General features: G+C 34.9%; 1 protein-coding gene and 1 pseudogene across 1 annotated transcript; both read left to right on the top strand.

Annotated features, from left to right (window-relative positions):
* The first annotated feature begins 3,740 nt into the window (after positions 1–3,740).
* Positions 3,741–9,135, top strand: LOC131644520 (AP-5 complex subunit mu-like; annotated as a pseudogene).
* Positions 9,136–11,100: 1,965 nt separating this feature from the next.
* LOC131627809 (UDP-glucuronate 4-epimerase 1) lies at positions 11,101–13,010 on the top strand. The gene has a single exon (XM_058898674.1). The coding sequence runs from the start codon at positions 11,396–11,398 to the stop codon at positions 12,689–12,691; it is 1,296 nt and encodes a 431-aa protein (XP_058754657.1). The 5' UTR covers positions 11,101–11,395; the 3' UTR covers positions 12,692–13,010.
* Positions 13,011–24,086: the final 11,076 nt, after the last annotated feature.

The raw sequence follows: 24,086 nt of genomic DNA, 5'->3' as shown, positions 1-24,086 counted from the left end.
GAATTGTATGTGAACAATTCATGAGTATGTGTGTGTATGTGCAATTGTGTGGTAATTCAATTGTGAGGAATTATGGAATATATGCATGGATGCTAAGATTAGAGAACGATCTTAATTGAATACGGGTGTTGAAATTGCACATGCATCATTTGGTCAAGAGGCGATTTTTTTTAGTTTAGTGGGAGCTAGTGACTTGTCCCAAACCTAAAGTGATGTTTGAAAGCTTAGGGAATGGGCTTTTGTTGTGTTATTGGTCTAGGGGATGGATCCGGTTTAAACGTAAAAACCGAATAAAGTAACGGGTGATTGGTACCACATGCGTTAGTATTACATTGTCTTACATTGAGTCACATTCTATTAATGTGAAGATGTAGAATTATGTGAATTATATGGAAAGAATGCATTTTGTAAAAATGTGAAGTGTGATTATATTCTTGAAAATAGTATTATGATGGATTGATGCTATGTATGTGAATTGTATGAAGTGTGGTGAATTCATATTGTGTATGTATGTTATTCGTTATATGTTATTATATAATTTCTATAATGATGTGAATTCTCACCCTTCTGTTGTAATGATGTTTTAAAACGACATCACTCAGGTACCGAAGAATAGAGTTTATATTAGTATGCTTGGAGCTAGAGAAGCTACTTTCTTTATTTTTTGCATTTTGGATTTTGGGTCGTGCTCTGGTCATGTAACACTTACACCGGGAACATTTTGATTCATGTTTTGAAGGATAATTTATATTCTTTTTCTATTTTCTTAATCCTAAAGAGATTATGTGATGTTTGGATTTTATACCTAAGTTTTCCCATAAAGTGAATTTATTATGAGACAATAATTGTGTTTGTTTGAATAAATGTGATTCTGCTGCGAAAGTGCATATGTTGATATTGTGGAAAACATGATTATCATATAAGTGTTAATGAGCATGACAAGTGTTTGTGGTTTTTGAATTAGGTGTGACACCCTTAAATGGATATGCATGATATATTACTCTGATTTATGTTATGTTTTTCGCGGGGTTTAGAAGGGTGTTAAAATTACCATGAATTCATCATTCATTGCATCCATCGTCATTAAAGCTTTTAAGAATGTTATTTGAAGTACCATTAAATTCATACCTGCAAGCACATAGATCCATATTCTTTCCCTTATGATGATAATACATCTCTCAAGGAGGTGGTAAAAGACAAAGCAAATAGAATTTTTTTTTGGAGTGATTAAACTCCCCCTCACATGATAAGAGAGTATATTCTACTCCCCATAAGAGTATAGTTCTCCCTCTTTGGCTTAATAAAAAATTTGGGAAAAAATGTAACACATAGATCACATGTTTCATAAGTAAAAGTAACAAGTTACCTAAAGAGATGATTAGGAGCAGTCCAAAGTAAGGAAAAAAAGAAAAAACATAGCACATAGATCACATGCTTCCTAAGTAAAAACAACAAGTTACTTAAATAGATTATCAGGCGCAGTCCAAAGTAAGGCGAAAAAGAAATAGGGGATAAGCTTTTATTTCTCCCTACGATTGGTAGCATTAAGCTTTGAGATCAAACAGTAGGTAAGCTTTGGAGAACTTCCGCCTTGATTTTTTATCAATTAAAAATTGAAATTATTTAAAGCTTTTTAAAACTAGAGGACATTCTGGAGTCTACTTCTTTCTTGCTCAGATTCATTTTAAGAGATAATTATTTTCCCTTAGCAAATTTAAGCACCGGGTTGTTCCTTCTTTTGGACGACAACAACTTGATCTCCGACTTCATCCTCTTTAGCGGTCTCGGCCTATGCCGAATCCTCCTCCATGTCAATTAGTCGCCCGTCCACCATGTCTTTGAAGTAATCCATCTTGGACACGTTGAGATCCGACTGGAGACAAGAGCTAGGGCCTTGGCCCTCTCAAAGGCTTCATCGTTGGTTACTTGAAGATCCACTTGGGCATCCTGCAAAGACTTCTTTAACTTCTCATTAGACTCGCGGGTCTGCTCAACATCGTGAATTAAACCAGCTACAGTGGCCTCCACATATTCCTTTTTCTCATTCATTTTAGCCAGTTGCTTGGTCATATCCTCTACCTTGTTGAATTGGCTCTTGAGAATGTCATTCAGTTGAGTCACTACTTTGGTTAGGCATAGTTCATTTTTCTCATAACTATCTCCGACTTGAAACAGACCTTGGGTCATGATGGCACACTGCGTCAAATAGGCACTAAAATTCTGAGTCAGCTGCTGAGCACCAACAGGCATCACTTTATTGACATCCTCGATCACATTTAGGTGGTCATTAAGAAACCTTAAGCTATCAAAGCTGTTGGACCGGAATTTAAACTCGGTGGATGTTTTTGACAAATGATAGATACCCCTGATCTCTCGCATCTAAGAGGTGATGGCCAGATCGACTTGGCCTGTACCCATTAGAGGCTTCACCCTCTTAGGAGAGCTATATTTTGAATTTTCAGGATGAGGTAGGGAATAACTCTGAGGCTCTGAAACGCTTGGGGCTATCTTACCTGTATCCATCTTCCTCTTCTTTAGGGCTCGGGTCTGTATTCCAGTCAAGCCAGATTTCAAGGAAGATTGATTGCTTCTCCTGGCCTTTGCCTTGGCCATCAATTTTATTTGCTCCTTTAGGTTCACAGTTGAAATTTTAGCTACAAAGAAAGATAGGAAATATAGTCACAAAAATGAGCATCAATGAATTATTTGTAATACGTCGGAAGGTGTGTAAACATTACCCAAATATTTAAAGACTTGTTCCTGGTCATTGGCCGTGTTTATTAAGTCTTTAACCTTCATCATTGTAAAGGAATCTAGAATGGCTAATGCTTGGACCTCCAACACATCTAGCTTGTCATAATCAAAACTGTAGATCAAAGACGGGATGTCCGTTGTATAAATCTGGAAGCGACGACTTCCATCTATCGCATACATAACTCTTGGGCACCTGTTCCCACTCTTGACACAAAGAAACTTGTCCTTGAACCCATTATAATAGGTGGTATAGGCTTGGAGAAAGCTTCTACAAGGTAATCCGTTGAGGGAAACCCAACCCCTTTTGTCCGCGCCATTCAGCTCAAAAAAGGAAAAGAACAACCCTGGTGTGGAGGCTATGTTCATCACTTCGCAAACAACCTCAAAAGTTTTAATAAAACACCAACCATTGGGGCGCAATTGAGAAGGTGCGATGTTTAGGATGGTGACAAGGTCGCTCTCAAAGTCGAAAAAGGGAATCTAGATTTTGAAATCCTCAAGTGCTTCAATATAGAAATAGAAATGGTCATCAGCCACACCCTAGGCCGAAAGATGCAAACCCTTTCGCCATCCTCGCAGGGTTCTAACACCACATCTTCTTTGTTCCCGGTGGAAGAAATGTCCATATTAGACCAAAGTTTAGCAATATCACTAGTGTCGATCATGCTATGGCTATAGTTTAAAACCACTAAATCAACGTAAGACTCGTTCATCTCCACCAAAACTTATACAAAACCTGATGAGATGGACTTCGAGACAGTGTCACTAATGGGCGAAAAACTATCATTATAAAGCTCCCTAGTAATCTGGTAAAGTTTTACCTTTCCCAAATGACCATTGCATTATTTCATGCATTCAACCTAGTGCTTGCTTCTCTCTTGGGAATTTTAGGGAACGGGTACATTCCCCAAATGATCACACTCTCGTATAAGCACCATTGTTAAAAATTAAAGACAAAATAAAGTGAAGGAAAGATTATCCGAGTTATGGGAAAGAAGGCAAGTACGCACCGATGAAGGAGTTAAAATAATGTTAAAAAACCTTGGGAAAGAGTAAAAGTGAGTAACTAAGGATAAGAAAGAGAAATGAGGTTTTAAAAGCCTACGACAAAAAGCTGAAGTGACTTAGGGAAAAAGGTCATGATGACAATATAAAATCCATCATTACGAGAAAAGGGGAAGAAGTTCGGTGGGATGCACTCTCATCATTATTTTTTTTTATTTTATGTCTTTGTTGATTATAAATAAACTCATTTAATATATTTTTATTCTATTTATCATATCTAGTTTTTGTAAAGATGTTAATACTAATATTTTATAAATAGCTATAGAACAAAAAAGAAAATAACTTAAAGATTTTTCCATCCGTTCTGATCTGTTTTTAATTTAATAATAATTTTTAAAATAACTGATCTATCTTTAATTTAATAAAAAATAAAATAAATAACTAACATACTTTTATTGTCGTTTTAAAGTAACTAGAATATTTTTAATTCAATAAAAAAAGTTATAAAATATTGACTAAAATAAAGTTATAGAATAATCAACAACTTTTATTATCCGTTTTAAAATAATTTATATTTTTTAATTTAATAAAAAAGTCATAAAACAACTAATTTCTTTAAATTGTATAATCTTGATTATATTGTCATAAAAAAATATAGATAAATGTAAAAACTGCATGCATTGAATTTGTAATTTTTATTTTGACCAAAATGCATTGATTGATGTGGTCCAAGAAAATATTTTTTTTTTCAAAAGTATCATTCAGTTAATATTATTTGAAATGTTTTTTAATTTAATATTTTCTACTTTAAATTTATTTTAAAAAATAATAAAATAATTTTAATAGAGTGGCAGTATACTGTTTTTGAGTCTGCCATTGATAAGTGAGAATAGCACACGGGTTTGCCCTCTTTGCCAATAGTTATAAATCTATATAATGCTACCTCACCTTCCTGTTCTGTTCCTACCACAGTCTATCAAAATCTATTACCACTCACACCTCTCAATACTTGTTGATATGTATCCATCTACAATATAAGAAAATTAACTGATCTGGAAAGTACATTTATGCCCCTTTGCTTCCCCAAACTGCCACATGGACACCTTACTTGCTCTCCTTTTCTATACCACCGAGTCTGATTTCAAAACAAGCCAAAGAAAATCTTTTCAGATTTTTGAATATAATAAAAATACTTTTATATTGCTATGTTTCTTGAAAAACACAATTTTACACTCTGCCATACTCAAACTCTTTCTCAAAAGTCTTTTCATTAGGTTTTGTTATTCTCTTTCTATCTACCTCAATCTTTTTCCTCTTTCTCCAACTCACGGGCGATTTGAAATCAAAGCCAGCTTCCATCTTCATCCATCTTCAACCTCTCCATCTTCTATCTTCAACCTCCCAAGCGGTTTCATCTATGCACAAATTGTCCCTCACTCACCCACGATTCTCTCATTTTTCCATATCTCAGATCCCTCCCATGTTCTTTCTCTTTCTTTCCCTCTCGTCCTTTCTCTCTTTCTTTCTCTCTCACTCGATGATTTGTTTCCTTCTTCCTTCTTCCTTCTTCTTCCTTCTTCATATCCTGCTTCCTTTTTCCTCTTCTTTCTAAGCCGTAATAATACCGTCCAAGTTCTTCCCATAACAAATCAAGATTCTATAACACGTCGCTAACGAAGCCCTAACTGAAGCCAATAAAATTATTGAACTCAATCATACAGATGCGATTTTGTATCTTCTCATTGGTATTTGATTTGACTAATTAATGTTGTTTTTCACAGGAATTGGACATTGGTAGCTTAACTGGTGTTGAGCTTCTTAAATATCTGTCTGGTTTTTGAATTCAAGTTTTCTAAGAAGCTTTGAGTTTTGAAGATGGTGGAGATTGGAGAATTTTGAGTTTTCACTCTTTAGAGAGTTAGTTGTTCACTGGAAACTGGATCTGTAAATGGCTGGTTCTTGCAAAAAGTTAGATGTTTAGCTTTATTATTGTATGATTTTATTTCCCAATCGAGTTTTGATTAACTTCTTTGGTTGATGTCCGCGAACTCTTGGTTTTGGTAAAGAATGTAGACGGTCATTCTTACGGTGCTGGAGATAAGAAAGCTATCGAGGAAAGATGTGAGCAGGTTTGTTTAAATCTCCTATTTAATTTGATTTTACCATTTTCATATAGATCTAGGTCTGGTTTTTCAATGATGTTTCTTATGATTTTTTTCATGTTATGAATTTTGATTTATGGACTAGGTCTGCAGTTGAAAATTGGACTTCAGAAGAGAAATTACAGAAATATTGGCCAAGCTTACGGGGGTGTTGTTCTGCTTAAGGTTCATATGGTTATTTAAGCTGACCTTGCTTAGTTATGGTCTTTTATTACATGTTAATCATCTTAAGGTTTTTCCTTGATAAAACAAGGATACAGTAACAGATGTCTCTGGTATCCTCCTTCTGTCGTGCCTCCATCTTTGTCCTCTGGTCTCCTCCCTCTGTCGCAATTGTAGCAGTTGTAGCACTTTGTGTTCGGTATGAAGTAGATTTCAAATAGTTGTTGGTGAGGTATGAGTTATGATCCAATTAGAAATAATATCATGTTATATAGTGATGATTTCGGACTAATATTTGAATTGATTGATTTTATGAACATGTAGGTTTTGATTTGGTTATTGTGCCCTTCTCTTTTGCTTAATTTCTATGGTAACTCTTCAGTTTTTGTTTTAAGCTTATGTTTTTTTCTTTTGGGTTGGAATATATATTCTTCATTTAATAGTTATGTGTATATATGTGAACTCCTTGTATGGTGTGTCATGTTTTGCATTCTTATTCCGAGGTTATTACGGAGAGGTTGTTCGAGGAAGAAATTGGTGGTTTGAAAAAGTTATTCAGGATGGTTGATTCTGAAAGTAGTGGAACCATAACATTGGTGACATAATTGTCGGTGATATAGTAGAACCTGAAGTAATCATAGCTGCAGCTCCCTCTGTTGGTGGACTGTTTGATTCATTAACTGGTAGTATGGGCATATCTTCTCGGGCCAAACCTCTAACCCCGCAAGTTTGTTCTTCCTCTCCTATGGGAACAACTAGACAAGGATCTATCACAGTCGATACTCCAAAAATGGGGTCTAGGCCTTTATACAAAGATGCACTCAGAACATTTATCAGTAGTTCAATGCCCTTTGGTTGGTACCTTTTATTATGGTATTCCTCATCTCATATTTTTGTTGTTGTTTTACAAGTTAAGCTTGAAATTACCTGTTGCTCGCAAATTTATTCCATCAGTGTATATTTTATATACAGGCACACCCTTGGTCCTTAATTATTCCAATATTTTTACCATCAAGGCTAATGGTTTTTCTGCTTCAGATTTGGCCCCTACAAACCAGAAACAACTAGCATGGAAGTCGTATATATTCAAAGGAAAGAAGAGAATATTGAGTTTCTGGTCAAATTAACTGTAGAGCTGATCTGGAAGGGTTGCCAGATGTATCATTTCCCTTAACAGGATTAAACACCGCAAATATTGAGGTTTCTTTATACCATCTTTGTGCCCAAGTTTCAGACCAAGGTCCAGATAAGCAAGGGGTGGTGTTTTCTCTGCCGTTAAGTAATTTTGTGTTGATGTGTTATTAGGCAACTTATGCTCTTGGACCTCCTGTAAAGGGATTCTATCAGTTGTCAATGGTTTTTGTCGACAAAGGTGTATTTCTATTCAAGTTATGTCTAATGGAAGGTTACAAGTCTCCTTTAACAATTGAGTTCTGTACTGTGACTATGCCTTTTCATAGGAGGAAGATAATTACCTTGGATGACACTCTTTTCATGGGAACCATATCAATTTCAGACCACTCCGTTGAATGGAAAATCGTGACAAGTGGACGGGGAATGAGTGGAAAAAGTATTGAAATGACATTCCCATGAACAGTCAAGTTTGCACCATGGAAAAAACAAGTGGTTCCTTCCTCTAGGCCACCCTTTGGAATGATTGTTGACGAGGATAGTGATAACAAGGCAGAAAATGCTAGCAATATGGTTAATGGAGAATATTTGATGGAGAAAATGAACAAGGATCTTCCTCCCGTTGATCTAGAGGATCCATTTTGCTTGCTAACATACAATTATGCTAAAGTACATGCCTCCCCATTAGTATTTTATGAACTTTTACATTTCTTTATTAGCCAAAATCTGTTTGATTATTTACTTTTTCATTTTTCATTAGTTTATTATGTCATTATAATATGTTACTTTCCTGTGTTAGCTGCTTGATGCTTAGAGTATTAGTTGTTATCTTTTTGCGCGTAGAAATTACATTTGTTGAATGCACGTTAAAGTCCTGATTCCGTGACAAATTGGTTTTCTTATATAGATATATACTTATCATACAGGTATCATTCAAGGTTGTCGGGGCATCAGTATCTGTAATTTCCATTGATTCGAAATTTGTGAGTCTCTTTCACTTTTGGCTGAAACCCTTATTTTAGACAGAATTAAGATCTATATAATTTTATTGAAGTAATCACAAATTCACCACTATAGGAGTCATCATCCTTTTAATGTATGTCTGATTATATGTGTACATTGCAGTTAAGCATCTATCCAGCTGTAGAAGCACCGGTCGAGTTTTCACGGCAGGTATTTGTTTGTTTTGTGTCTGTAATATCGGTGATTCATATTTTAAGGAAACCCAAAATTTTCCGATTCTTCCTGTGTCAATGATATATATTCATTATCATGTACTATTTATTTTCCAGGTTACTTCTGGGACTATATTTTATGGAATACTCTTAGTAAGTGCCCACATGTTGCTACAGTGTGAACATTAGAATGGCCGTGGATCTGAATCTAATCAGAGGTGGCATCATCTGATATTTATAGAAACTATGATAATGTTTTTTAGTTCTTTGTAAAATTCAGGATTATAAGCTATTTTTAAGAACGTATTTAAAAGTTAGCACAACTGCACTATGTAGAAAGCATGGATTTAGCCAACTTCTTCATTAAGGTTGGTTGGATGAAGAAACTTCACTGAGATGGAGCAATATAACTATAGCTCTTTTCCTACACAGTTTATATGGGAGCTCAATGATGATACACCAGATTTACCTTTGACAAATGCACTCAGAGGAACACTGTTGCTGAGTAATATTTTTAGCCATCCAGCTTTTGATGCAGTTCAAGACGAGGTTGAAGTTTCATTTGGGGGAATGGAGCATTCAAAGGGTTGAAAGATTCATCAAAGACATCAGCTCAAGAATATCCTCAAAACAAACTATAGTTTCTGATAGAGTTGAGGACAAAGTTTACAATAATAAAGTCTGCTGAATGCATAGAGAAGAATGTAACTTAATTTGTGTTTTCATTTTCAAATATATACATAGTAATTATTGATTCATCAATCATCAAAAGATGAAGGTAGTTGCTTGAATTGTATTTCTTTTGCTTTATTAAGGATAGTTGCGTTTTTTTTATTTGTTTGGAATTTAGGGTGTCAAGTCAATGAGTTTGTTGATAACATACTATAATTCTACTATGCATTTGAATCATATCTTTTATGTGTCTTTTAATTTAAAAGTAAAACACTACTCACAAGAAGGTTGTTTTACATATCTTATTTGTTAAAATATATTCTGAAACTTTACATAAAAATATAACCCAAAAATTCAAAATATATGTTTGATAAAATAATTTAGGTGCTTATACATTTTAAAGGACCTCTTGAATTTTTACCGATATATTACATTGATTAGATAGAATGGTTATATAAAATCATATAGTTTTCATAGATTATCAATTTAAATATTTCAACATTTAGTGGTAAGAATAATGAATTAGGCTTTAAAATAAAAAGTTGAATATATATATATATATATATATATATATATATATATATATATATATATATATAATTATATATTTATTTAATATTGATTAGCGATATAATTATATATATATATATATATATATATATATATATATATTATTGATTAAAATATTTTTGCATATCTTTATTATTTCACTCATTATTAAAATAATTTTGTATATCTTTATTATTCCACTCATTATTAAAATAATTTTGTTTTTTTTTTTAAATATATCTTATAAATATAATAATTTATTTTAGTAAAACAATTTTTTTTCTTATTTACATTTTTAATGCATTTTGAAAACAAAAATGTACGTACCATACCTGTACTTGGGCTAACGCACGGGTAACACACCAGTACCGTGTGAGCACACAGGTGACATACTAATTTCGTGCAAACGCGTGGGTAATACACCAGTACGGTGTGAGCGCACAAATAATCAGGCCAAAATTCATGTGAACGCACAGGTAACACACCGTGTGAACGGACGGGTAACAAGACCAAAATCAGTGTGAGCGCACGGGTAAGAGACCAGTACCCGTGTGAATGCACGGGTAATCAGGTCAAAATCTGTGTGAACGCACAGGTTATATATGATTAGTTGAAACATATTTTATTGATATTTTAAATCATTGTCTTTCAACAACGATTTAGTTTTACTTTTCAACATTAAAATATATATGCTTTTAATTTTACATGTAATACTTCTCGATTTAAAATTAAATATGAAATCTATCTGGTATATTCGGTCCAGCCCAAATCTATCTGAATACTTTTTGCCGTTCCAATTCTCGCGTTCTTTACTTACCACCTTTTTGGGTTACCAAAATATTGCTTTTAATTCAATTAACATTCCAAATTTCTACATTGTTTTATAATAATATATTAGTTAAATATGATATTATCTTAATGTACATTACTTATTTTTTCATCTCATATTTTGTGAAACTACTAATTTATTTTTCAAACAACTGATTTTGGCATATCGATTAAGTTATTATTTTAATCAACCTACTAATAATATTCAAATATAGTTTTCAAATATAGTTTAAGCTACTTCAATATTATCTTTTTGATAATTTCTGACACCTTCAGATATTTTAAGCCTTTTCATTGTGGCGAACAATAAATCTTATATGGTGCAACCGGTCCAGCCCACACCAGTACCCGTGCGGAAGCACGGGTATTCCACTAGTTTCAATAATAAAATAAGTAAGTGACAAACGTGGCCTAACAATAGTTGCTTAATTTTGACTGTTATTTTTCTCCAACTATATTATATTATTTGTTTATTACTGTTCACTGCTTCACGACACATGAAATGAATGAATCATAGCCCAATTTTACCGTGACATTTGTTACACACTAATAAAGTAATGAAAATATTTATTTACAATTAAATAAATAAAAATTTACCTTTTAAATATTTGAATTCAGACTAATGAGTCACACGCAGATTCTGTATCTAAAGAAAGTCCATAGAGAGAGAAACTCTGCTAAATCCATGTTTGCGTTACTTTCTCTCTCCTCCACTCTGGCATTTCTTTAACGCGTTCACGCGTATACTTGTCGCTTCCAAGGGAATCGCCACTATATATAACAACCCTCCCCTTTCCTCCAAAACCAGGTGCAGGAAATTTTCACATCTCCATTTTCAATTTCCTTTACCTGCATCTGTTTTTCAAATTTCATATATTTCATATTATTCCATTTTCTTCTTGAAATCAATCAAAATATTATATCAAAACCATTATTATTAATCTGGGAAAGAAGAAAATGCCGTCATCGTTAGAGGATGAACTCTTTCCATCAACCCCCGGAAAGTTCAAGATCGAGAGAAGCCACGGCCTAATGAACCGTCAGGTGTACCGTTGTTTCGCTTCCACCAGCACTATGTTCCTGTGGGCCCTATTTCTCATCGCTCTAACCGCTTCTTATCTAAGCTTCCAAAGCTTCGTCGATTCCGGTAGCCGCTATATCTCCGCCTCTTGGGGCGGAATCCAGTGGGAGAAACAAGTGCGAACCTCCGCTCAAGTCCACCGGCAAGGAGGCATGTCGGTGCTCGTCACCGGCGCAGCAGGTTTCGTCGGTTCGCACGTATCCCTGGCGTTAAAAAGAAGAGGAGACGGCGTCATTGGACTCGATAACTTCAACGACTACTACGATCCGTCGCTTAAGAAAGCTCGTAAAGCTCTTTTAACGAGCCACGGCGTTTTCATTGTAGAAGGTGATATCAACGACGCGAAGCTATTAGCCAAGCTTTTCGATGTGGTGGCTTTCACTCATGTGATGCATCTCGCGGCTCAAGCCGGTGTTCGTTACGCTATGGAGAATCCTCACTCGTATGTTCACAGCAATATAGCCGGACTCGTCACGCTTCTCGAGGCTTGTAAATCGGCTAACCCTCAGCCGTCGGTAGTTTGGGCTTCGTCAAGCTCGGTTTACGGTTTAAACGAGAAATCTCCGTTCTCGGAATCAGATCGGACCGATCAACCGGCGAGCCTCTACGCCGCAACAAAAAAAGCCGGTGAGGAAATTACACACACCTACAACCACATCTACGGTCTCTCCATCACCGGATTACGTTTCTTCACCGTCTACGGTCCTTGGGGAAGACCTGACATGGCGTATTTCTCATTCACCAGAAACATTCTCCAGGGAAAACCTATAACTGTTTACCGCGGCAAGAATCACGTCGATCTGGCTCGTGATTTTACATACATTGACGATATCGTGAAAGGTTGCATCGGATCCTTGGATACTTCCGGGAAGAGCACCGGATCCGGTGGGAAGAAACGTGGACCTGCACCTTACCGGATATTCAACCTCGGAAATACTTCTCCGGTGACGGTTCCTACGTTGGTGAGTATTTTGGAACGGCATTTGAAGGTGAAGGCGAAGAGGAATATTCTGGATATGCCTGGAAACGGCGACGTTCCGTTTACGCATGCGAATATCAGTTCAGCCCGAAGAGAACTCGGGTATAAACCCACAACCGATTTACAAACCGGGTTGAAAAAGTTCGTGAAATGGTATCTTTCGTATTACGGTTATGGCAAACCTGTAAATTAATTTTAAATATCTTTTTAGTTTGTTAGAATTTTTAATTAAGGTGGATGTAAAAATACTATACGGGAAAAAGAAAGGAAAGAATCCCGGGTCAAGAAGAAAAGGGAGAGAAAGGAAAGAAGAGGAAAGAAAGAAGAAAGAATCCAATTCTTTATTCTTTGCTTCTTATGAGGTTACAGCTAAATCATCATACAGCTGTTTTCATTAGATAATTTCTTTTCTTTTTTTTTTTGTTTGTGTTATTTATTATTTTTACTAATCTTTTTCTCATGTGTAAAGAAAGTTGAAGTTGATTTTGTCTCATTTAATGATATTTATTTTTATTAATGATATTGGTTGAAGTGTAATTTTCGGATGGTGTGTGTATTGATTGATTATGAATGATTTAAAGGTTGATTATTTAATTGAGTTGATGAATTAAAGTATGGTGAAATTTGAGTGAGGGAATTGAAAGGTGGAGCCAGCTAAGATGACAGTGACAAGTGGGGGTAAAATTGTTAGTGATGGGATCCACACCAGAGAGGAGTGGAGGTGCGGGACAGATAGTACTAATAGCCGTTGGATTTTGTGGGATTGGATGGATTTATCCAGCTGTAAAGTACAGCTTGCCGACACACTTTATCAGTTTGATGATAATAAATTAAATATTTTTTTGTATTTTTTTTTCTTTTAGTTAAAACAACAATTTCTAAATTTTTATAATATTAATTTGGCATAAAATGGTATTGATTTTATTTATTTATTTATTGTTATTAAAGTGTTTTAATGTGACACGTTTTCATAAATGTTTTACACGTATAAAAAAGCTAGAATTCAATAGAGTAGGTCCAAGTTATGTGAATTTGTTTTAATGGACCCAATAGCCTTTTTGGTAGTGATTTATACCACTTTACTAGGATCTTGTTTACTTTGTTATTTTTTATGTGAAAATGAAAATCTCGTTAAATTGTCTCAGCAAACAAACAACAAAGCACCTCACAACTCCTTTTAAAAAGGGTCAAATAATAGTAAATGAAAAAACACAGACTTCGTTGAGAAATTTATTTTAATTTTTAAAATTTTGATATTCGGTCTTACGACCCACTAATTCAAGAAGGATTAGTCTCATATTTTGTTGAGAATTTTTTTTTTTTGAGAAACTCATTTATAGGGTTAATAGATAATTTGTAATCTTATAACTCTATAATAAACAACTTCGAGAAGTTGAAGTCCTCATATGTTATGGGACGACGTAATCACAAATCACAAGGATGATTCGTTCGGACACACCTGAGAACATGAGTCATTGAAGATGTAGACACACTTAAGAGCATGGGTCATCGAAGATGTAAAACAGGGTGATTATTGAAGAACTTCTTTTTTTCATTCTCCAATAATTCTGAAAAGGAGGAAGAAATCTCTTTCTTAAGCGCCTTCAATCAAAAGGATCAGAGAGTATCCCTATTAAGCATGAACTCTAAAAACAACTAAGAACGAAAACATACAACAAGACAACTGATCTCGATGAGCCAGCAGAACTCGGTCAGGATTCTTTTGAGTTTTTAAGAAGCAAGGTTTCCCTTAAAAATCCAAGTTATTTGTATTCGCTCTAATGGCAGAAGTCATGGTTTGGTTTAGAGAGATGAGGAACATGTCGATTAATCTATAGGGAAAACTTCGTAGACGTTTCTTCGTGCATTTCACGTCATCCCGGAGACATCCCAAATCAGTGGAAAGTCTAGATCTATCGAACAAGGAAAAGATGAAATATTGTGATGCTCTTGAAGAGTGCTGACGACGACATGAAAAAATACGTGTTTAGTCTTGGACTCGAACTAAGGCTCAAAATTTGCTGAGAGCATTAGAATTAGAGCCCCTAAAATCTTTAATATTCCGCTGGCGAGGGCTTAAAAATATATACAACGCGAGAAAAAAAAATCAGCAACCATCAAAATAATCTATGGAGAAGAGGTTTATAGAAAATGGAGCTAAGCAAAAGATGAAATGAAAAGACAATGCATGAGGCAAATACGTGGAAGGCGATCCAAATCAACACTTAAACAAAAGTCGCCAACTAAGCCAAATCTCACCAAAGCAAGTCACACTAGTTATGATATAGGTAGTTTCAGGAGAATTCCCTAATTTCGAAGGAGCCTCCTTTAACTCTATTGAAAAAATCAAAGGAAATGATGTTGCAAAAGCATAAATCAACAAAAGAATCGCTCAAAAGAGGCACACCACCATTCTTTTTCTACAACAAAAAGCTAGTTAACATAATTCCAAACTCACGTTCCATTATCGATAAAGGTCGTTATGGCCAACTTTGATATACAAAGAGTTTTGGTGGACCAAAGGAGTTCGCGGGATATCATGTACATTGACCTCTTAGAAAAATTATGCCCGACTAGATAGAGCATCATCCCCTACAAAGAAAGCGACCTTTATGGATTCAATAGGTTGACGATGACATTGCCTGAATACGCCAAGCTAATGGTGTTGTTCGGGAGAAAGGAACCCAGAAATATGGTGAAGACCCAACTCCTGGTAGTCAATTGTAAATATGTGTACAATTGTATTATCGGGTAACTGACATTTTCCATTCTAGGAGCCATCTCTTTGTCGAATCACTTGAACATAAAGTATCACACTAATGAAGGTGTCATAGCTATGGTGGGAGCAGATTTCGAGGCCTAATGGTCTTATGTTATGGCGTTCCTCGGACCCATTAGGGAATTACCAACTCCAAAATTAAGGAACCAATATTGATTAAAGGAATGAAGGGACCTGAAGAATAAAAAAATAGAGAAAAGGAAAGGAACCTTACAAGTCATTGTCAAGTTAGACGATGTCTATGAAAGAATCAAGACCAATAAAGGAGGATTTGGAATCGAGACAAGCAGAAGGAAGAAACACCTAACTAAAGATAACTAGCAATTCCAAAATGGTCCAAAACCACAAGCTTTATGCTATTTACGCCCAAGTGTTTATTTTCTCTTTTGAACATATGACTAGAATGAACTGACTTTAGCCACATAGGATGATCATATCATAGTTGCATGTATTAACATTTTGAATATATCAAGTATTGTATTTATTTTATTATAACATTTGTATTATAAGATTTGGGGATTTTCCATGGAAATCCAAGGGGAGTGATGGTTTATGAATTTTTGGGAATAGAGCCTAGAGGATCAAAGCTCATAAATTGCAGATGAATTACTTTTAGTGATTCCCACCAGGGGAAGAAGAGAAAAAACCTGGAGATGAAACTTTTAGAAACAATGGTAGAGAAGACTTAATTTGAGGTGCAGTTTCCTAATATGGATACTAGTATTAGAGAAATAAAAAATACAGAGGCATCTAATTATCATTGAATCGTGATAAGGTAAGGAGGAAGATTGTACCATCTCAAAGAAACAATTATGCTGGCCTTAGGTATTATACTTTGAATGTGGATGAAAGGTTGCAAGACTCAGAGAGAAGAACCTCCAGGGAGGCATTCAAAAACAATGAGATAAAAAAGGGTTTAATAATCATGCTTGTGGGCTTGTAAGATTACTTGAGAAAAAAGATAATTGGAAGCAAGTGTATGCAAGTGGAAAGATCAAGGTTCAAGTGTGTATTGAACTTGATCTAGGTTGTTGAATAATGATTTAATATGGTAGACAACAGCGTGGTGGTTGATGGATAAATTAGCATCATTGAGGTTTTAAGTCAAGGATGAAATTATAGAAGTATGCCTTAAAACCTTTGAGTGATGAAGATAAAGAAAATATTTTCGATATTGGTAGGAATCGAAAAGATGAAAAGCAGTCTAGTCTGGAAGGGTATCATATTTGGTCAGTTCGGTTCATGGAACTGTTCATTACTATTAGAATGTTTTATATTATTAAGATATACTCTAATATACTCTTAATTAATATAAAAGATATTATAAGATATTTATAACATTTTAAATTAATATAAAAATATTATAAGATCCTTATAATATTCTTTTTTAATATAAAAGTTATTATAAGATATTTATAATATTATAAATTAATATAAAATATATTATAATATAATATATTTTTATTCTAATAATTAATGAGTTATGTTGTGGGGCCATTAAACATTCGTTGGGTTTCAACCAACCGTTATAAAAATGTATCTCTATTGTAACTCGGTGAACTGACTTTTATTTTTATAAGCAACAATGTTGCGGTGAGCAAGAGTCGCCACCGACTTTTATTTTGTCCAATGTTAGGAAAGGTAAAAAGTACAGAAAAAGACCCTTTGAAAAAGAAAACGGGCTCGGGGGGTAAGTTATGAAAAGGGAAGGTGTAAGCACCCTTTTCATCCGTAGTTATCTACGGGCTCTTAACTTGCTCAGCTCATGTTTGTTTGTTTGTTTTGAATTGAAAAGGGACATAAGGACTTTAGCGTAAATGCGTAGCCTTAGTATTTCGAAAGAGTTTTGAAAAGATGTTTTTTATTGAGCTAGGCATATTAAGAGCACTACCCTAAATAGTTGGTCTTTTTCTATACCTTTTAAAATTCCTAGGATTTTCCATACTATATAGAAGTAGGAAATCCTTGTTTATTGGACGTGCGGGTCATCGAAGGGTCATCGAGGTCGTTGAAGGCAACAGGTAGAGGTACCTTTAGCAATATTCGAAGGGACAATCATTGTTTCGTAGGCGACCGTTCGAGGGACTAGATCATATTATCGAGGCAACATCGCGGGTCATCGAGGGACTTATGATCTTTGCAATGATTTTCAAATCGGGGGACTTTGCTAATTGGTACCTCTACGTTCGAGGGACACGACCTTTATAATTATCCATAAGGAAACCAAGAGGGGCGTACCCTAGAGGTGAGTGTGTGCAGCAATCACGTGTGTTAAATTCAGTTATTTTTTATTTATCTTTGATTTGAAAATGATCTATCGGTTATTTTTAAATCTTACCATACAATCCTAAACATACATCTAACAAGTATATAGTGCAGAAAGTAAAAAGCAGAAAATAAATCCTAACTATTACAAGGCCTCGGGGTTAGGGGTTTACAATAAAAATTGGGGGAAGTGCTAAAAAATAAAAGAACATAATTGAAACTATTACAAAATATGAGCGCCTATACAATTGTTCTAAGAAAATAACGATAGAAGATAACATTTGGAAGAAAGTTTTGATGTTTATATTTTTTAGAATGTATTTTAGAATTAAACTAATTATATCCTAAGTTATTTAAAAGGAACAAAATTAAACCCAATATTTAAACAAATAAAATCCTAAAAATAAACTAATAATTATATACTTTTAATTTAAAACTTTTTACAAAATTAATTTAGTTATCAACAAATTAATAAAGTAAATTAGATTTAAATTAAAATAACTAATCTAAAATTGTTTTTTATGAGTTATTATTTTAAAGAAACAAAAATTAAAGAAATTAAATACAAGAATATTTACAATTTTGATACTAATAGCAAATTAATTATATAAAAAAAACATTAATTTAAAAAGAAAATTAAATTAATCCTAAATTGATTTTTATTTGATTTTGTGAGATTTTTATCAATTAGAAATAAACAAAGGTTATATACAAACCAAATTAGTTTTTTTTTAATTAAGACAAAGTTTAGATTAAGTGAAATAAAAACTAACTCTAACACTATTATTCATTATTATCTTATGAAATGATTTACTGGTTAACTATTTTGTTATTTTAATTTTAGTTAATGATAATTTGGAGACAAAACAAACAAACTATTTGCATTTGGAAGCTCTAACGCGCCACGCAAATAATGACCACCACCTGCATTTGTCAAACCACCGCCCACAGCGGTCATCTTCTTCTTCTCCGACGGCCCTTTCCTCGTAGCACCTACAAATAACACCAAACAAAAAAAAACAAAACCACACAGTTCCATTAAATGTGACATCTTTGATATCTCAGAAAGAGTTTGGGGTGATTGACTTGGATTGAAGGTGGCTGTAGTGCACAAATCCGTACGCCCTAGTTTTTTGAAGTTTTTTTTTTGAAAGTTTTGGAACGTGTTCTTGAGGCTGTGAAATCGTATGTTTTTCTTTTTTTCCTCCCCTTGTGTGTGTGATGAGGTTGCCTTTATATAGAGGAGAAGAGTGGGAAATGATGGAAAGAACAATGCTTTGATGATCATAAAAGTGAGAGATTATTTCCTAAAAAATTTGAAAACTTTCTAAAACATGAGAGACATGGTCTTTGAAGGAGGTTTAAGGCTAATGAATAAGTTTGATTTTGTTTCTAGAATCCTAAAAAAAAGCGCTACTCTTTATTTGTTTTGATTTTAATAATTATAATAGTAGTAATAATAATATTAACACTAAATAAAATAAAAAAAAATAAAAGAAAGTAATAGAAAAAACAAAAATATACTCTGAGTAAAAATAAAATAAATAAAAAGAGATTTGGATTTTTAAAATATTTTATGATTTTTTAGGATTTTTTGTGAATAAAATATGAATAAAGAAAAAAATATTTTTTTTTTTTAATAAATAATAATTACGAAAATAATATTTAAATATTAAAAAAAGGTTTTTTTTTTATTTATTTTAAATATAAGTAAAAAAATGAGTATTAAAAAACGAGAATTAAATGATTAAAAAGAAAAACTTATTTTTTTTTTGTGATTTTATTATTTTAATATAAATGAAAAATTAAATTAAATCTATAGTTAGAAACAAATAAAAAGAAAAAGTGTTAGAAGTGGGATTCGAACCCGGGAACTTATACTTGCAAACTTACTTCCTTACCAATTGTGCTATATTATTTATTTGAATTAAAAAGCCAATTGAAAGTGCATGAAGCATCGGCCAGCATTTTGCTATTTATTAAAATATAAATAATTTAAGAGTAAATTATTATATTTTAAAATAGACTTTAAATCGAATATTTATAAAATCTAGGATGTCAATGTAAATGAATCCAAGATTTTATAAAAACTCAATTTTGAAATAACTTTGAATTTTTTTTTGAAAAGCGTGGGCAAATTTTGGGGTATGACAGCTGCCCCTGTTCAATCTTCTTAAACCTGAGGATGTAGATTGGCTTGTGTGCCTATCGGAATCTGAAGGTGGAAGAGGATTGAACACTAGAATACCCAGAAATTTGCCCTTGTTGATGGAGGGACTTTTGTATGAGATGGGCTTAAAGATGCCATCCGGAGGTTGACAGAGAACTGTCTGAGATGGGCTTAGAGATGCCACCTAACTGAGATGCTTGTCAGCAACCTGGGGGGTCATGCTTCCCATGGCGCGTATATGATAGATCTTCAGAATGTTTGGGGTTCAAGCTTCCAAACGTATATCTGGAATAGAGATTCATAGATGTTCGGGGTTCGAGCTTCCGAAACATCTACCATAGAATTCAGATCAATCGGGGTTCAGGCTTTCGAAACATATCTGCCGTAGATTTCAGAGCATCCAGGGTTCAAGCTTCCGGAACGTTTCCGTTGTAGAATTCAGATTATCCAGGGTTCAAGCTTCCGGAACATATCTGTTGTAGAATTCAGATCATTCGGGGTTCAAGCTTCCGAAACATATCTGACGTAGATTTCAAAACATCCGGGGTTCATGCTTCCGGAACGTTTCTGTCGTAGATTTCAGATTATCCGGGGTTCAAGCTTCCGGAACATATCTGTTGTAGAATTCAGATCATTCGGGGTTCAAGCTTCCGAAACATATCTGCCGTAGATTTCAGAACATCCGGGGTTCATGCTTCCGGAACGTTTCTGTCGTAGATTTCAGATTATCCGGGGTTCAAGCTTCCGGAACATATCTGTTGTAGAATTCAGATCATTCGGGGTTCAAGCTTCCGAAACATATCTGCCGTAGATTTCAGAACATCCGGGGTTCATGCTTCCGGAACGTTTCTGTCGTAGATTTCAGATTATCCGGGGTTCAAGCTTCCGGAACATATCTGTTGTAGAATTCAGATCATTCGGGGTTCAAGCTTCTGAAACATATCTGCCGTAGATTTCAGAACATCCGGGGTTCATGCTTCCGGAACGTTTCTGTCGTAGATTTCAGATTATCCAGGGTTCAAGCTTCCGGAACATATCTGTTGTAGAATTCAGATCATTCGGGGTTCAAGCTTCCGAAACATATCTGCCGTAGATTTCAGAACATCCGGGGTTCATGCTTCCGGAACGTTTCTGTCGTAGATTTCAGATTATCCGGGGTTCAAGCTTCCGGAACATATCTGTTGTAGAATTCAGATCATTCAGAGTTCAAGCTTCCGAAACATATCTGCCGTAGATTTCAGAACATCCGGGGTTCATGCTTCCGGAACGTTTCTGTTGTAGAATTCAGATTATCCGGGGTTCAAGCTTCCGGAGCATATCTGTTGAGAATCTGGGGTTCAAGCTTCCAGACTGTATATTTGATAGAAATTAGTTTTGTAAATGATATTTTCATGACCGGTTGGTCGACCTGAAAGGAAAAGTCAGCTTTTGTGCAATGTAATGATGCATGTAATGTATTGTATGTTTTTTGAAATGAATGAGAGTGTTATGCATATGCCACGAGGTGTATGATGCATGAATGCAATAGACGACAGCAGATTGCAACAGTGTTTTGCGGGGAAAATAAATCCCTGGCTCTTCAGCATCTTTGAGAGATTCTTTGAATCTCGACTTGACTTCCCCAGATGAATTGGATAATAACATGTCATACCCTTTGTACGTATTGGTGTTTTAGCCAACTGAGCCCATCGTAGGAGATATTTTTGCTTCTCGGAGTACTTCTAAAGCATGCCTGTCGGGAGGGCTTCTTGAGATATGTGCTGTTATAAGTAACATGCCCCAGTATCATGAACTTAGGAACAATGCCCCTGATTAATCCGGGTCGGAGGTAATTTTCAACTATGCTTGGGTGAATGCCCCTGATTGTTCAACACTTTTGAGAGATTCTTCAAATCTTGACCTGATTGCCCCAGATTGACTAAACTATTACTCAACGAAGTATCCAACTGCTTTTGTGCCCCTGAGGGTGATCAGAATTTGAGATATTCTCGCTCGAACCCAACGAAGTTCTGAAGACAACTTGTCCTTTGAAAGGATTAAAATTTTCATCAGCAGCTCATGATGGAAGCTTTCCTGGTGTCAAATACTTGTTCATATGCAAAGAATGTTTAGTATGAGAAATATAATTCTAATGCAAGGTGCATGTTTGTCTTGAAGTTTAAAGAAGAATTTTTTTGAAAGGATGTCAAAACATCAATTTTTTTGTAAAATATGGTGTGATACCAACTCAAGTGTTTTAGCAAAACTCCTAGGAGTCGGTTTACCGTATTCTCGTTACAGTATGCTTTCGAATTAACCCTGCTTCAATTAGGACTTTTGAGGGTTGTAACGTGGCCAGGTTCACGATTTTTAGAAAAAAGGATTTTTAGGCTCAAAATTTTATTGGTGCCCACCCCCTTCGTGATGTTCTTCGACCTAAGTTCAGTTAACTCAATGCGAGCATTCATCCTTCAAGAGGAGTTTGAGATGATTGAGGAATCAATGAGGTGTCTGGACATGGCAGTCACTTTACCTTTCGTATTTTGTGTTTGATCACACGACTTGTTCTTTGAATTTATAGTCACACGACTTTGCCCATTTTGTTGAGGATTTTTTTTATATTTCCCTAACTTTTGCCTGGACAAACTCTTTTGAATTTTGGGTTTGAAGTTCAGCGGGATGCCATAACTTTTTCCTAAGTCATATGTTTTCAATTTATTGACTTAGCGGGCTTTCTTTTCTGTTTCTCTTTTTTTTTTATTCGTTCTTTTTTTTTTTGAACAAGTCGTATGATCCTGACACGTCTTCAATTTGTTGGAAAGATTGTAACTGCCTCATTTCTTGGTCGACGAGGGATAGTCGTTGTTGCATTGTCATATTTTGACCTCCTGTTGCGAGAGATGACCATCGCGGTCTTGAATTTTCCACAACCTTTTGAAAGATAATCATTGTTGTATCCTTAGACGCGTGCTCCTGATGAATTTTGAATGCTCAATCAAATTAACTGAATACTACCCTGCCCCTGGGTTAAATGTGAGGGTTTTTCGTATAGAAAAGAAACTCCTACTTCAAGGCTCAAAGGGGTTGACAAGGGATTAACTTCCTTATATCTCCAGTGTTTAGGGATTTGAAACAATGCCTGTACATCATCAACAGGGTTTTACTCGAAAGCATACCATTTGAGATTATAGGTATTATAGGTTCGTCATTCTCCCTTCAGAGTCATCATGCTTTATCACTGAGATTTTGGTATCACAAGCAAATAAAAACATATTAGAGCGAGAGCGAATGGATTTTTTTCAAGACAACCATATCCAATGCATCATTATTATAGTTCAAAAACAAACAAGTATTGCATATAAACAGTATTGAACAAGAACAAGAATGATTACGCATGAAAATGCATGAGAAATTACAAATTGCCAACATTGAGGAGATTTTCTCCGTATGGACTTATTGCTTCAGAAGGTCCATTGAGTCGAAGGAGAACTTCAAATCTGGCCTGCAGGTGTGAATATGATAGCCTTTGCATCAATCAGGTCTTGTACCTTATCTCGGACTGGTTGGCAATTATCAATCGACTGACCAAGTGCCCCAGAGAGGAAACCAAACCAAGCGTTCGTATCTGAACTACAGATTACTTCTAAGAAGAAGATCCTGACGAAGCCACAAAGAAGTTGTAAGTATCAAGCTTTAGGGACTTGAGGCAGAAAATGATAAGCTCGTTGTCTGGAAACCTGTTATGCAATGATATGTATGCAAATGCATATGCAATGTTTTCAAGGATCTTTTTGGAACCCAATTTGCAACATTGAAATGTAGTTGCAGCTTTGTTGAAGAACTACGACTTCCATCTTTGAATGTCCTTCTTTAAGAATCAGGCTCACCATATCCAGTGGGTCATAGCCTCTGATTCGGGGTATGGTACTTTTGAGCTTAAAAGCATGTGGCTAAAGGAAAATAAATCCTCTTGCCCTTTGATAGGAACTGTACCCTTGAGTTTGAAGGCATCTGGCTAGAGGAAAATAAATCCTCTTGCCCCTTGATAGGAATTGTACCCTTGAGTTTGAAGGTATTTGGCTAGAGGAAAATATATCCTCTTGCCCCTTGACAGAAGTTTAGGCTCTTAATAATCCTTCCATAGTACCTGGAAAGTATGCGCCATGAATCCCTAAGATCCTTGAAAAAGGTTAGTGAACATGTTAGGTAAAAGCATAGGGTAGTACAGACAAGTAAGTCCTACAAACAAAACCTGCAAGGAGATAAAGTGGTTAGATAATGAATACAAACAAGTCACACAAGTAGCCTTAGGTTTAAAGGCTTGCGTGAAGTTCAAAGGTAAGTACCCTCCCCACTGAAGTTTAGTTGGTTCAACCTGTCCTAAAAAAGTAACCG

This window comes from Vicia villosa, linkage group LG1 (assembly GCF_029867415.1).
Source record: "Vicia villosa cultivar HV-30 ecotype Madison, WI linkage group LG1, Vvil1.0, whole genome shotgun sequence".
In the NCBI taxonomy this organism is placed as follows: Eukaryota; Viridiplantae; Streptophyta; class Magnoliopsida; order Fabales; family Fabaceae; genus Vicia; species Vicia villosa.
The sequence above is the reverse complement of the archived record's forward strand: the minus strand, read 5'-3'. Positions and strand labels throughout refer to the sequence as shown.

Bases quoted from the DNA above. Each gene is read 5' to 3' on its own strand.
- LOC131627809 (XM_058898674.1), top strand. From the start codon at position 11,396: ATGCCGTCATCGTTAGAGGATGAACTCTTTCCATCAACCCCCGGAAAG.